This window comes from Cervus elaphus, chromosome 19 (assembly GCF_910594005.1).
Source record: "Cervus elaphus chromosome 19, mCerEla1.1, whole genome shotgun sequence".
NCBI lineage: Eukaryota > Metazoa > Chordata > Mammalia > Artiodactyla > Cervidae > Cervus > Cervus elaphus.
Window position 1 is genome coordinate 22886564 of NC_057833.1, and position 16700 is coordinate 22903263.

The window sequence follows — 16700 nt, forward strand, 5'->3', positions numbered from 1 at the left end:
CATTCTGACTGGCGTGTAATTTAACATGTGGGCGCATACATGCATTTGTGCCTCAGGAAGTATAGAAATCAAAATGCATTGTAATAAAAGAAAATGGTATTTCTGGAATCTTGCAAAACTGGTTTAATTTTATTATTGGTCGTCATGTGGTGTGGTGTTATCTGTGGGCTCTCCAACAAATTCCAAAGGCACACAGGGTTCAACAATTGAATCTGGGTGCTTACAATGGAGGGGTTTTTGTGTAACTGAAAGCTTGGTGTAGCTACTCTTCCCAAGTATTGGGAAAATACAAAAGGTGTTCATCATTTCAAGAAGAATTCAGTTTGCCAAAAAATGGAGGTATATGTTGACATATCTATCTTTTTTTTTTTAGAACTCCATCAGTGGCGAGAGATATTGATGATAAATCCAATGATGGCCATGAACCCTCTACTGCCAGCATCAGGGCAGCAGAGAATTCCACTGATTCCCTCACCATTTGAACCTCCAAGCGTGGATAGGTATTCCTCTCCAATATGATATTCTGGTCTAAGGAGAAAATGGATGTTACTAAGTTTCCAAATGCTTTAACCGCAGTGTTGTCTTATAGTCTAATGTTATCTTAAGGAACTGTGGTGCAGTAAGTCTGCTGGCCACATGTTCAACAAAGTTCCCCTCTGAAACCTCTTTGACATCCTCTCTCAGTAAATAGCTAAGGAGCACCTGCCATGTGACAGGCATTGCATAGGTGCAAACGAGGATGGGTAGTATGCCAGTGCTGCCCATAACAAAGTATCACAGACTGGCTGGCTTAATTTTATGTCTCACAGTTCTAGAGGCTAAAAGTCCTAGATCAAGGTGCTGGCAGGTTTGGTTTCTCCCAAGGCTTCCCTCCTCAGCTTGCAGACTCGGGTGCCTTTTCAATGTGTCCCCACATGCCTTTTTTTCTGTGTGCAAGCATTTCTGGTGCCTCTTCTCTTTCTTATAAGGACACCAGTCCTATTGGGTAAGGGCTCCACCCTTATGACTTCATTTAACTCTAATTACCTCCTTAAAGGTCCTATCTCCAAAACAGAGTCACATGGGGGTGATTAGGACTTCTAACATGTGGATTTTAGAGGGGGAAACAGTTCAGTCCCTAACAATGTGATATCCTAGGTTTCCTGTGATAGAAGAATTCTTTCTTTGCAATAAAAGTGAAATTATCAGTATTTTGATTGCACATTCTGGCACCTTCCTGTCTTCTTTTCTTTTTAATATATATTCTGGAATCTGGGGAGAAAGTAAAATTCATTATTATACTTATTCATGGAGCATGAACAATAAAGTTGGACTTCTAGAGACCACTGAAGTTTGGAGAAGTAAATCATCCATCCAGGTAGTGACTGATTCCAGACGGCAAAACTCAAGCCCGAGTGTGTTCATCAAATAAGGAAAGACTGTTATGGTCAAGAACAGTATATAGTCATGAAAAATCGAACATTGGTATTGATTTGATTAGATCATTTTTCCCCCTAACATCCCTAAAACTTTCCTGCTTTCTCTGTTATGTTGTCAGGTGGGTCAGTCCTTCCCTGCTAGAGTCTTGCCTCCCCATTTTTCTTATCATATTTCTTCTTAAACCAATAGAGATTGCAGGACTTTCATACTTCATTTGGGGAAGAAATGATAGAATCCCATATGGCAATTAAACAAAAATCTCACTGCCTATGCAATGGAAATTTTGTACAAATCCATTTTCATTTTATCTGTTTTGTATCTTTTTCCTTAGAGATTTATTGCCTCCTACTGTAGCACCAGCTGACCCAAGACAGTTTTGTGTTCCTTCCCAGTATGGATCTTCTGCTCTATCAAATGTCAACATGCCAAACTTGCTGTCCAATCGTGTCTACTCAGGTATTAGAAACTGATGTCTCTCATCTCTGGAACCACTGTGAACTGAATTGCTGCATTAAGCTTGCCATGAAATTTATTGCTAAATTTTGGAGGCGAAACTGTATGGTGATAATGTTTACAGTTTCTATAATTACTACCTAGGTTTAAATCTTGGTTCCACTACTGTGTAAGTTGCTTAACTCCTCAAACCATCAATTTACTGATGAATAACACGAAAATCTGCAATTAATATCTGTCTTACCTTACAAGGAACTGATGAAGTCATAAGGAGATGAGATCTGAGAGTAAAAGGCCCTGGGGCAGTTTATATTTGGTCTGATAGGCCAGTGAGAACTTGCCTTCTACTTGGGAGAACAGGGAAAGCTCTTGAGGAGTCTGAGCAAAGGAATGACATGGTCTGACTTACATTTTACCAGGATCACTCTGGCTACTGTGTTAGGGACAAACTTGATAGGATTCAAGTTCTGTAGTTAAACTGACGGGAGTTGATGGGCTATTAGAATAGTCAAAAGATGATGATGGCTTGGCCCTGAGTGGTTACAGTAGGAATAGTAAGAAATGGTTTGATTCTGTAAATACTTTGAAGGTAGAAACAACAGGATTTGCTCAGAGTTTAGATATGAGATGTGAGAAGAGGAGCGGTGTTAAGGAAGACATAAAAAATTTTGGCTGAGAAGTGGGAAAGGGGGAGTTGCTATTCACTGAGTTGAGGAAGACGGTGAAAGGAAGAGTTTTGGGGGTGGGAGAGATAGCACAGGCATTTGAAATGACTACCTGACAATCAGTAGGAGATGTCCAGAAGGCAGCTGCAGTCCAGAGAGGACATCTGGAGATGACCTGGAGATTTAACTTTGGAAATCATCAGTATATATGAGACTCGATGAGATCATTTATAAAGTGAGTTAAAAAGGATGAGTTAGAAGTTAAAAGGATGACCCCTAGGACACACCAACAGGATCTAGAAGATGAAGAGGAGATATAGAAGGAGCAACCAGTGGAGTGAGAGAAAACCCAGAAGAGGATAGAGGCCTGGAAGCCAAGGACGAAAGTGCTTTTAAGGAAAGAGTAAGTGCTCGCTTCAGCAGCACATATACTAAAATTGGAACGATACAGAGAAGATTAGCATGGCCCCTGTGCAAGGATGACACGCAAATTCGTGAAGCGTTCCATATTTTTCAGATCACCAGCCCAGGTGGGATGCATGAGACAAGTGCTCAGGCCTGGTGCACTGGGAAGACCCAGAGGAATCGGGTGGAGAGGGAGGTGGGAGGGGGGATCGGGATGGGGAATACATGTAACTCCATGGCTGATTCATGTCAATGTATGACAAAATCCACTGAAATGTTGTGAAGTAATTAGCCTCCAACTAATAAAAAAAAAAAAAGAAAGAAAAAAAAAGTAACAATTGTGAAAAAAAAAAAAAGGAAAGAGTAAGCAATTGTGTCAAGCATGCAGCTCAGAGATCAAGTAAGATGAGGACCAAGAATATATGATTAGACGTAGATTTGCAGAGGTCATTAATTATCTCAGTAGGAGCAATTTCAGCAGAGTAGTGTCAACAAAAACATGAATGTGGGGCTCCAGAGAGAATAAGAGATGAGAATTTCCTCACAACATTGAAGATCAAACTGATGCATCTTATCTTCTCAAAACTGTATTCAGTGAGTTTCTGTTTGTCCCGGTTCTCCAATTCCAACAACGTTTGATAGGAATAATGTGAGTAAAAAGCCTGAGACAAAAAGAAATATGATCGGTGTCAGGGCCATTGAAGACGATGACCTGCCTGGATTTGAGCATATTGCATACCACAGTGCATGGATCTGCTTTGATGAATCTGAGCAAGGGCCAGATTGGAAACTGGATGCACCCACTGGGGTGTGACAGGCCCAGCAACTGAACCTGGATGGTAGCCCCCTCTGGCAGCAAGAGCGCAGTAAATACATAGCCCAAAGTTACAGGTAACAGATAAGCAGACCTGTGAAATAGTTGCATTGCTGGTCCAGGGAGAGCTTTTTAGTGGTTAAAAATCCAGAAACTAAAAAAAAAAAAAAAAAAATCCAGAAACTGCTAATAGCTGGATACGAACAGGCAGGCTGACAACCTGTCCCAGGTACAGAGGTCAGTCTCCCACCCTGATGGGTTGGTTACACATCCCACGGCTGATGTGTAAGAGAGTAAGCAAGAGCAAGGTAGGGCCTCGGTCCTATAAAAAATGAGCTACTAAGTTAAGTTAGGAAAAAAGGAATTGAGACGGATCAATTTAAAAAACTGGGATGTTAGGTAAAGAGTGTATTATCACAACTGGACTAGCACTAAATTTGATGTCAAGTATTTAAGAAAGAAAAAGAAACTTGAAATAGATTTGATGAGTCCAGATTTTACAGGATGCTAAAATCTAGGTAATGCTAAAATCTAGGTAATGAGAACTGTGCCCTCTGCGCTGGTCTTTTTACGCGGACGTTCTCTGCATCCTTGGGGATTAGCCCATGGGTTGGCAGTTTCATGCTTGCCTGCTATCTCAAGGAGCATATCTTGAAACCACTGAACTACAAAAACATAGAGTTTTAGAGTCAGAAGAACCTTTAGAGTTTACGTCATCTACCCTCTGAATTTTACAACTGAGAAAGAATCTCATAAAAATAGATAGAGTATGGTGTACTTCAAGGTAGGTTGTTATTAACAGGAGTTTAATGAGCTCTGCTAGCTTGGAGCAAGGCAAGTATAAAATCTGTTCTAGGCTTCATGATACTAACCCTGTTGTTGGGGAAAACAGATTTATACATGAAAAACTATCATTGAACAAAACTATGTATAATCAGGGTCATTTGTGTGTCTGTTATTGTTAGAGTGTGGTCTGTAGGACCTATGCTGGTCTGAGAAGTGTTTCAACAATAAATACATAAACAGAAAGGTTTAGAAACTTTTACAGCCATTTGACAGAGTAATTTTATGTCTATTAATCTGATCGTTTCAAGTTGTGCTGGTGTTCATTCTTGTTTTCATTTCAATTTCCTAAAACATCATTTATGTATTTTTAAAGAGTCCATGATGGGTTGGAAATTTTAAAAGAAAAAAATAATCCTTCACCATGGATGATTTGAGAAGCACCAGCATAGACTGTAAATGTGTTAGGAATCCAGAGAGAGAAAAAAAGATCAGTATAAGCATGAATTTACCAGGCAAGAATAGAGCCTTGAATTCTGATGATGCTGACATTATTTCAAGACATTTTGAAAGGTTGACACAAAGAATGTAATTGCTGTTCAACTCCATTGAAATTGTTTTGTAAAAAGTATTTGCCTCAGCTGCACCAAAAAGTCAACATAGAGAACCTTGTATTTTATCCCCTTAAATCACTGTATTTATTTCCAGGGATTTCAGTACATCAGGAAGAACTTAGTTACTTTTTTTTTAAGGTCAACTAATTCTTCTTGCGCCCCCCCAAAAACACAAAACAGTCATCAATTTTTATTTCAAAAGCAAGTAGTCAAGAGATCCACAGTTAATTTCATCTTTTTCCTTTTGAAGTATGGTAGGAAAACATTGCCAGTTATGAGACCCATACTTAAAGGAAAAAATTATCTGGGGGATTTCCTGGCAGTCCAGTGATTAGGACACAGCGCTTTCATTGCAGGACCCCTGGTTCAGTATCATGGAAATAAGATCCTGCAAGCCATACAGTACATCCCCTCCCCCCAAAATTATTTAGTGTTATCATGCAATCACCAAAGTGACTCTAAGATGCTGACAGTCATGAATTGACATCGTTTCCAACATTGTGCTCCGTTGGTGGTTTTTTGCAGATACTGTTTTAAATCATTATATTTTCTTTTTATTATCTTCAAGTGGATATTGTTAATTTGTTCATGGGGTGAGATGGTGGTTTTCTTGTTTAAGGTTGGGGCATTTTGCCACCTGAATCCATAAAAGCAATGGCTAGAAGGAATGAAATGATTCAAAGGCAGCATACTGCCAGGTAATGTAACAATTTGTTTTAATTATTTTCTATTCATTCACTTGTCTGTGTATTCATTTAATATAAATATATATATGTTATTTATATACTTTTATATATATTCATTCATTTATTATGTATGTATATTGTTGTTTTTGTATATGTTGTTACATTTGTGTATATGTCTTTGTTGTTTAGGCGCTCAGTTGTGTCTGACTCTTTGTGACTCCACGGGCTATAGCCTGCCAAGCTTCTCTGTCCATGGGATTTTCCAAGCAAGAATACTGGTGTGGGTTGCCATTTCCTTCTCCGGGGATTTGTATATGTGTATTCACTGATTATATACATATACACAGACATTCTGATTACTTTCAAAAAGTATTTCAGGAATACTACAAAAAGAGACATATACAAACATGTACACAGGTTGGTTAAGGATAAAAGCAAGATTAGAAATTACACAGTGAAGCTAAGTTCATAGATCATAATAGTCAGTCAATGTCTCATAATTAAACACCTACCTATGATTCTTTTGAAATTCATTTTGGCAATTCTGTCTTAAATGACTTCAATTCTGCCCAAAGATAGGAGTCTAGGAGTCAAGCTTGCCAACCCCACTTCAAACTATGCCATCAGAGCCCAGACAGCCCCTTGTTAGCCTAAAAGCAGCCTTTAGCAATCATGAGAAGACAGTAATAATGACCAGGGTATGGCTGTGGGTGAGAAAAGGCATCAGAGTCAACTTTCTCATCAGTGGACACTAAGGGGTTCAGGTGATGACCAATAAGCAAAGTAAAATAAGCAAAAATACCAACAAGCCCTCCACTCCTCCTCCCTTCCCCTACCCTTACCAAGTCATTAATTTTAACAGTTGAGACCTACTGCACTTCTTCAGTCTCACTAAAATTGTAGTGCAATGTTTAAAATCTTCTTCCCAGGACTTTAGTTTCTTTGAGGATTAATCTCTGGCAAGAAACTATTCTGTGTTGTGTTCTTCCCATACCTGCTAAAATTGCCTTATCCAGTAGAGATACTGTTCTAAAGACTGGCCTTGGACTTCCACTGTGAGACTTAGCCAAACCCTTCATCCTCCGATCTTACTCTGAACTCTCCTTCCAGTGGCTTTCTGGGAGATTTGCGTTTATGCCCAACAAACTTCAGATAAATGGCCTAAAGACTTACAGGAAAAGCAGAGGTGCTACATTAGGGAAGGCAGAGGGCCATTGAAAGTATTTTTCTAATGGTCTTCTTGGGTTTATAAAATATTTTGTTTTGTTTTTAGGATGGAAATGGAAATGCATGCCATTTACCAGCAAAGGAGAATAGAAAAAGTTAATTCTAAGGGACTAGCAGGCCTAGGGATCCCATTCATTTATGGCTCCAGTATCCCTGTGGGCCCAGCCACCTTCCATGGCAGGGGCATGCTCCCAGCCAGTGACCTGCACGTTCACAGAAGCACCCTGAGAAACCTTCCGGGAAACCCCATGATAGTGGCGACTGGTCCACGCTTTACGGAGAACTGGGGGCAGAAATGTCGTCGTCTCAGGAGGGGTACCGGGAGTCGGAAAGTTCTAGACAGTGACCCTGAGAGTTCTAAACGTCAAGTAGAAGAAAAGCCCCTAGGCCAAACCCATGCAGTTCTCTATGAAGAGAATGAGTATACAAAAGACCCAGAAATGGAGGCTGTGGACAACCACACATTGGGTGAAACCAGTGAAAAGCCAACCACAGCTCTTGCTGACACCTGTGGAGAGCTGGAGCCCAGCCACAGAAAGCCTTGGGGAGCTCAGGGAACCCCCCTGGAAGAAAAGGCTTGGGACGACGGGAAGGAGAAGGCCTCAGAGCATGGTTTGGCAGCCTGTGGAGAAAAGAATGGGGTGTACCCCCCAGCTCATCGATCAACTCAGCCAGGTAGGGGTCCAGGGGCCAATCCTCAGGAACCACAGGTTGTTAGGCCCGTGAAATTATTACACAGTGATCTGTAAGCATTGTGTTGCTTTTATCCATCCTACTTAGGATTACCCGCTCTTGAAGAACTTTTTACATTAGTTCCAATCAGCCATAACAGTGAAATGTACCTCTTTTTATATATTACTATATAGAGAATTTTCAGTGAAGTCTAGAAAGGTATGAGGAAGGATGGGAAAACCTACCAGAATTTTTAATTAAAATTTTAATCTAATTTAGTCTCTTCAGCACAAATTAGAGGGGCTTCTTTCTTAGAAGTATGATTCAATCTCCTCTGTATTTAAGTGTAGTAATAGAAAAAATAGACAAACAGAACCACTTTCAATTATTGTTATATTCTCAATATAACATATATTCTCAATATATACATATAACAGTATATATTGTTATATTATTGTTATATCTCTTTCAATCTCTTTCATTATTATTATGATACAGTTTAACCTAAAAGTATTAACACACTATCCCCTGCCAAACACACTGAATAGTTTTCTAGAACTTTTTTAGATTAAAAAAAAAACAACTGGAATTTCTTTAGATAAAAATATTTTAAAACACAGGGATCGGGGTATGTGTAATTTAGCCACCACACCAGCTGTTTCCCTGACAAAATATTAATTTGCCATTTTGATGAAGATGGAGCTAAATTGTTATATGGCTTAGAGAGCATCATAAATCATGTAACATCATAGAACATGGTGTTAATCTGGAGAATGCAATCCACAAGGTATTTCTATTGAAATCTGAGAGAAGCTGGAACTTTGTTTTTATTTATGATAAGGCAATCATTAAAGATCCTTTAGAGGAAGAAAAGAAAGGAGACAGCTAAGCTTCTTTAGAAATCATCTCTCCATAACTCAATAGCTTTTAAGGGAGTTACATACAGATCTACATCAAGGAGTTGCTCTGTGGTAGTAGAATATGAGGTAATTAATATAACTACATATAAAACTGTACTCTTAGCTTCACCCTTTCCCACAAAATAACTTCCTTTCCATTTTAAAGGAACACACGTACTGCTTACAATCAAGGAAAATCTATCTTTGAATGAAGATATTCAGAAATGGACCGTGAATGATGTGTACAACTTCATTAGTGGTCTTCCGGGTTGTTCAGACTATGCTCAGGTGACATAACATTTAAATATTTTTTTTTAAGTAAAGTGACGTTTTAAAAAAATAAGACATTTTGAAATACACTTCCTTCGTAACGAGTTCTGTCTAACTTGATTTTGACCCCAAAGAGCATTCCTAATAATCTCTTCATTTTTATGTCATTGGCTCCCCTGGAACAGAAGCCTCCGGTTGATGGAGCTTGAGTCATGTGCCCACGCCCCAGCTTCAGGGGAAGCTAGGAAAGCCAGTGTCTGACTTTAGTTTCAGTCTCCTCATCTCCTCATTTAGTTTCATCTCCTCTGAGATGTAGGGATTCTCCCAAAATTAGGAGGTTCAAAGGTCAAACATCCTAGAAGAATGAGAGCTATCTACTATATTCCCTGTTCATCCATTTAGCAAACATTTTGGAGGCATGTACTTCTGTATCAGAAGTTTTAGGCTACTAGTCATAATGACAGAAATATGTACTTTATTCTAAAAAGGACAAGAAGGAAATACATTTGAAAAGTAGGAAACTATTTTAAAATTCCTTTTTTGTGCTAGGGCAATGTGTTAAAATGCCTGCACATATAATTCAATCTGATAGATAAATACTATTTTTTAAATTATAATGAACTGCTAGGATAGTCGGAAAGTAAAACCAGTGTCACTTATCAGTGATAAAAATGGGAAAACCAGAGATAAAAATAGTGGGTTGGCAAGTTTTTGAGGTTTATGTCAATGTCACATTTTCAAGTATATAGTTTACTTTTTCAAGTGATTTTAATAACACAATTCCAAGCAACAATGTACCAACTAAATCTGACATCTTTAGCTTTGGTTTATATATTAAAGGAAAAGAAAGCAAGAAAAGGACATTATGATTTAACTACATCATAATTAATTGATGTTAGAGATAATTGTTTTCAGATCTTATTTTGTGATATTTTCCTTCAGTGTAATGCTGTTAAATTCTTCTTTTCTTTTCTTTCCTCTTTCTTTCTCCCTTTGTTCTTTTCATGGGACCAATGGAAAAGTCACAGAGTAGTAATTAAGAGTATGGCTTATGAAAGTACAAGATCAAATCCCGGCTTTTCCACTCTCTGGACATGTGACCTAGGACAAGTTGCCTCTCTCCTTGGTGTCTCAGTTTTTTATCTGTAAATGGGGATAATAGTATAATACTTTCTCAAAGGACCATTGTATTAATGAGTGCCTGGCATCTTGTAAGTACTCAATATATTCTAATTTCATCATTATATCTGAGGCTTCTAGAGAAAGCAGAATCTCAAGTTACTTATGAAGCAAGTTTTATTCTTCAAGTCACTTACTTTATGTTTTTGCATACCTGCTAAAAATGTTTGTTCTATTTTTTCCTACTCAAGGAGTATAACCTTATTATTTTATTACTAGTCATTAACTGTAAGTAAGTCACTTTTAAAATTTATCTGTGCCATTTATCAAGTGCCACATCAACCACTGGTACAATGGAGTTACAAAATTCTGATAGCCGGAAACATGAAATCCCATGTAGAATGAATGTTACATTGCTGACTTCTGATGGACTGAATCTGTTTGAACTCGCTATTTTTAATCAGTAAGTGATTCACAGTCATAAAAATCCAGTTTATAATAACCACTCTTGTAATAAATAATATTACATGCATTTCATACTTTATAATCCCAAATGTCTCCTTGTGGGTACCAAGAAGCCACATAAACTCAAAGACCCCAAACTTTACTGACTCATTATCTCTTACCAACAGGATGCCAGAGCTTCCTTCCCCACCCCTAGGAGTGGCACAATTATTTCTAGGTGTTTCTCAAATGTGTTTAGGATCAAGTCCTGCTCTTGTTTCCTCACTAAGTCAGTTCCCCTCCCAGCAATGGCTGGTGTTATCAGCAGCTCTCACCTGCGTTTTCCTCTCCTCGCTTCACTGCTCATCTAAGGCAGGGCACAGAGGCACTGTGTAAATGTGAGAGTTTGAAATTTGCCTGAAATGGTTTTTACCCATATCCCTTCACTCAGACTATTTGTTCATTCATTGATTTGTCCAGCAAAGACGATTGCACATCTGTTTTGTACCAGGCACTGCATTACAGATACATCAGTGAGCAAAACATAGGCCTGCCCGCAAATAAAAACTATTCCGTGTTGAAATTGAGTTCTACATTGAGAGAATTGGGTGGCTTATACAGTAAAGAATCTGCATGCAATGCAGGAGACCCAGGTTCGATTCCTGGGTCAGAAAGATCCCCTGGAGAAGAAAATGACAACCCACTCCCATATTCTTGCCTGGGAAATCCCGCAGACAGAGGAGCCTGGTGGACTACCGTCCATGGGGTCACAAGGAGTCAGACACGACTGAGTCACTAACACTTTCTCACTTTTCACTTTCATAGAGAGAACTGCAGTGTACTCCAAGGGTTGTTAAAGAACACAAACAACACGCCATTGAAGCACAGAAAAGAGAGTAACTGAAAATAAGAAACGTTACAATTTTTGTGTCACCCTTAAGCAGTCCTAATGTTTCTTCCAAAGCTGAAAATCTATATGTGAAACAAGATTTTTTTTAAAAAAGACATTTAAACAAAGTTGACATCTTTTATGTTTAATAAGGTATTTAAAGATCATGCAATTGATGGAGAGACTTTGCCATTACTCACAGAGGAACATCTTCGAAGTGCTATGGGATTAAAGTTGGGACCAGCACTGAAGATTCAGTCACAGGTAGGGTGATTTTTCATAACTAAACGTGCATTAATGTTATGAAGCTTAAGAGAAATATGTTACTTTCTTTGGTGGTAATATTAACAATACCTGTCTAACCTCTTTACTAAACTTTTGCCCTCTATGGGTTTGGGCATGATAGAATAAGGGAACCTGAAAACATTGGACAGGGAATAATACATGTCCCTAGGTTCAGCTGGGAAGGCACCAAACAATGGTGTATTGGTCAGTGTTTAACGACCTGCTCTCTTTAAAAAGGAACCCTGATTCACAGTATTTGTCCATTTCTGTAGTGTAAAATACTCCCACCATGGCTGACAAACTCCAAATGCAATTGAATACAGGATTGGGAAGAGATGCACAATAGCACCCTATTTTAGACTCCCTTCACCATGTAGATAGCACAGGTGTAAACAACCTCAAAAGCAGTGATGATAATAAACAATTGTAGTAAAATAAGTAGATAAAATAATTAAGTGATAAGTTTGGAGCATTTACTATTTTGTTGTTCTTTAGTTGCTAAATCATGTCTGAGTCTTTGGGTGCGACCCCAAGGACTGTAATGTAGTCTGCCAGGATCCTCTATCCATGAGATTTCTCAGGCAATATTACTGCAGTGGGTTGCCATTTCCTTCTCCAGGGAATCTTCCCAACCTAGGGACTGAAACCACGTCTCCTGCTTTACAGGCAGATTCTTTACCACTGAGCCCCCTAGGAAGCCTATTTAATATTAATACTTTAGCTTTCTATATAATATATCTAATTGTAACTTTATATCATTTAGTTTTTAATAATGGCATTTTTAGGGCTTCCCCAGTGGCTCAGAGGTAAAGAATTCACCTGCCGATGCAGGAAACATGGGTTTGATCCCTGATCCTGGAAGATCCTACATGCTGTGAAGAAACTAGGCCACAACTATTGAGCTTGTGCTCTACAGCCCAAGAACCACAACTTCTGAGCCCTTAGGCTGCAACTATTGAAGCCTGTGGGCCTAGAGCCCATGCTCCACAGTAGGAGAAACCATCGCAATGAGAAGCCTGTGCACCGCAACTAGAGAGCAGCCACAAAGACCCAGAACAGCCAATAAATGTGTAATTATGGTATTTTTAATAATTTGCTTGCAAACTTCTTATAAGTTTAACAGTTGGTCTCAAGAGCTGAAATAAGCCATAGCATCCCTTCTCATCACTACCTCCACTGCTTCATTCTCGTCTAAGGCAACACTGTCTCTCATTGGATCACTGAATTAGCCTTCTAACTCTTCTTCCTGCTCTGCCCCTGCCTACCCAGAGACTATTCACACAATGGTAAAGAATGATTCTTCTAATACATGACAGATCATGTCACTCTTCTGCTCAAAATCTGCAGTAGCTTCCCATCTCTTTCAAAGTCATATATTATTTGCGCTCCTCCCCACCCGTCACCACCCTTGTCTTCCTGACCTCATCTTGACATCTCTCTCCATCAGTTACTGCTTTTGCCCATTCACCTCTGGATGCTGTTTGAACATCTAGGCAGGCTCCACCTTAGCACATCTCTCTCTGGCTGTGGTGCTCCCCTCACCCCCCAGACATCCTCATGCTTTGCTCCCTTCATCTTTGCTCCACTCTCCCATCTCAATGAGGTTTGTGTGGTTCATGCTACTTAAAATTGCACACAGCCCAATCCCCATACATCCTCCTGCCATCCCTTTTTCTGCTCTTCTCTTTTCCCCCATAGCACCTATTACCTTCAATCACACAATATAGTTTACTCATTTATTACCTTTATATTTATTTTTGATTTCTCTCTGACCCCACTAGAATGTAAGCTCAATTAGAGCAGGGATCTTTATCTGTTTTGTTGACTGAATAATCTCAGAATGTGCAAAACCCATAATAGGTCAATAATTATTTGTTGAAAGAATGAGCTTCCTAAAATCGAAACCAAGAAGCCTCAACTAATTCTTTCAGAATTTATATAGTACTCTACCTATTTACAATATATTCAGGCCAGGTACTGAGTTTCTAAAATGTCCTTCAAAAACCATTTTTATTTATCTAAACTTTTTAGAGTAAAGAAGTTCTTTATTTCTAATGCAAATACTTCAAGGTTTCCATTGGTGGTGTTTTTTTTCAACTTCTTATTCTGGAATAACTTTAGATACAGAAAAGTTACTAATAGAGTGCAGAGAGTTCATCTAGTTTTTCCCAGTGTTAACTGGGAGAGCACATTTGTCAAAGCTAAGAAATTAACATTGGTACAATATGATATTCACTTTTAAATGATTTGTTTTTCTTTAATGAGGATACTATATCTCTTGGAATACTTACAATAATACTGCATGGTTCTTTTTCCTCAAATCAGATTTTCTTTGCTTTGATTTATCACTTTGGTTGTGTTTTTGTTTTGTTTTTGTTGTGGGTTTTTTTTTTTTTTTTTGTCTTTATAATGTGGCCAACTGCAAGTCATTCTTAATCTTCTCCTCACTTGCTATTAACATTACCCCTCTATATCATTTTCATGAGGCTGTAGTCATTTCTTCTGCTCCTGATATATGTAAATGCCTCCATGCCGGCCAACTGAGCTATTATATCCCAGGCTCCATCTGTCAGCATAACAAGGCAAGGCTTCCACAGAAGCTGTGGGGAAAGGGGAAAGGGTTGGGGGGAGATCCCACTGATGCCAGATGTTCAACCAAATAGAACAGTCACAGAGTCCTTGGGATTGGGATTGCCCAGGGGTCCAACTGAAGCAGGAAAAGTGAAAGGTTCTGAGCAACATCTGAAAGTCCCAGAAGGTGAGCAAGCAGGAGTGCATCTCCATCTCCAAAATGGGAATCAAGGGCAAAATTCCATTACAGCAAGAACTGCTACGAAGGAGGAAACCCACACTTCAGAACAGAAACCTAGGAGATAGACCTGGACTGGGCACAAAAGGAGGGGGGTAGGAGAAGAAAACACTGGAATTTGAGAACTCAGATATTATTAGAATGGAGGGAGCTTGGTGTTTGAGCTACAGCAATGTGAACAATACAGAAATCTCCTGGGTCCCCCTCAGGGTCAGGTTTGTGCACAAGCACACGGGTTAGTACTGGCCCCCAAGTCACCCGGGCTTCCCTGGTGACTTGGTGATAAAATATCTGCCTGCAAATACAGGAGAATTGGGTTTGATCCCTGGGTCAGGAAGATCCCCTGGAGAAGGAAATGGCAGCCCACTCTGATAGTCTTGCCTAAAGAATCCCATGGACGGAAGAGTCTGGCTGGCTTCAGTCCATGGGGTATCAAAAGAGTCAGACACAGCTGAGCAACTGAGTATGTACCGAGTCCCAGAGCCACCTTATTTATGTCTCAAAACAAAGCCCACTGGAGGCCAGCTGTGTGCTGAGGTTCTAAACAGTTTCAGCCTCAGCCAGAGAAGGATGGGCTGGGTGCTGTGATGGTGGAGTCCGGTGTCTGTGGGAACTCTTGTGGGGTCCTTGGTAAAGGGAAAGCTGGGGGAATGCTGAGTGAAATAATCATGTGCGTTGATGAACCACAGCAGGACCAAGAACAGGAACTGGTAAGTTCCAACCATCTCTATACCCAGTTTTACATCGCAAACACTATAATTCTGGAATAAAAAGCCCACCACATCCTAGAATTGTGTCCTCCACAATTGTGTAGATGCCCTATGCCTGGAATTACCTCAGCCTCCCTGCCACCTGTATCTTTGAAGAATATGCTGTGTTATTGAAAGGATTCATAGATTTAATTACTATATTTTGTCTTCAAAGGTATCTCAGCATGTGGAAAGTATGTTCTACAAGAAAAGTCTTTCACTTCCTACCCACACGAAACAAGCATTCGATCAACCAACAGATACAAACCCACTTTTGGATTTTAACTCCTGGAGTGATACATTGGACATGCCTTGTTCCCAGGATATGATCGTTCCTAAAGGAACTGAGCGAGATAATATGAGAAATTAAAACCCTCCTGGAGCAAGAATAGTCTTAATTGTTTCTCAAAACACTCTAGGATATTCTGAAAGGTGTGTAAGAGTTTTCCAGGACCAGATGGAGGCTGAGAGAGAGAGAAAGCCTGTCCACCTGAGCTATCCCAGAGGGGTCCTTGCTCAGGCTTCAAGGAGTGACCTCAGCTTCAAAGTGTTTTCATGTGTGCATGCTAAATCGCTTTAAACTCTTTGTGACCTGTAGTCCACCAAGCTCCTTGGTCCATGGGGATTCTCCAGGCAGGAATACTGGAGTGGGTTGCCATGCCCTCCTCCAGGGAATCTTCCTGACCCAAGGATTGAACCCACATCTCATGTCTCTTGTATTGGCAGGTGGGTTCTTTATCACTAGCACCACCCACCTGGGAAGCCCTCAGCACAAAGTAGCTGGTGTGTGTTAGTCGCTCAGTCGTGCCAAACTCTTTGCATGGACTGCAGCCCACCAAGTTCCTCTGTCCACGGGATTTTCCAAGCAGGGATACTGGAGTGGGTTGCCATTTCCTTCTCCAGGGGATCTTCCCAACCCAGGGATCGAACCCAGGTCTCCTGCACTGCAGGCAGATTCTTTACCATCTGAGCTACGAGGAAAGCCTGACTATGATGAATTCGTTTTTGGTGACCACCAAAACTATGGAAGAGAGGCTTGTACTTGACGTACAAGTTGGAGTTTTCCAGCTGAGAATTAACCCACTAAATAAATGTGTGGCAAAGAACAAAGAAGACAGAAACATAGATATGAAAGTGCTCAAACTCTAAAGCACTACTCAATTACCAGCTATCAGTCAACAATTCATTCCTGTTACTTAGAGTGAAGCTTCCGGTCATCATCTTTGTGTTCAATCAACAAAATCTAACAACCAAAATTTAAAAATTAAAAGGAAATACTAAAATCTATCAAGTTACCTCATAGCAAGCATCAGAATCTGGACACGTGTAAACGTTCTGCTGCATAGTTAACATGTCCTGCAGCAACACTCTCCAGTGAGACTCACTGACAGGAGGCTGCTTTCGAAAGGAAGGAGAGACTTTGGAAACATCAGGAAAGCTACAGTTGAGTGTTTCCAGAAGGAAATCTGTGCAACAGCCAGAAAAACTGACTCTGAAA

At 39.8% G+C, this 16700-nt stretch overlaps 1 protein-coding gene and 1 non-coding gene across 2 annotated transcripts; both read left to right on the forward strand.

The window, feature by feature from the left end:
• The first annotated feature begins 414 nt into the window (after positions 1-414).
• Positions 415-15572, forward strand: SAMD7 (sterile alpha motif domain containing 7). The gene is made up of 7 exons (XM_043874310.1): positions 415-500; positions 1751-1875; positions 5773-5851; positions 7113-7741; positions 8804-8925; positions 11513-11623; positions 15378-15572. Exons 1-7 carry the CDS (start codon positions 415-417, stop codon positions 15570-15572), a joined length of 1347 nt encoding a protein of 448 aa, XP_043730245.1.
• LOC122676182 lies at positions 2945-3051 on the forward strand. Its single transcript, XR_006335467.1, has one exon. It is a non-coding gene; the product is annotated as a U6 spliceosomal RNA (small nuclear RNA).
• Positions 15573-16700: the final 1128 nt, after the last annotated feature.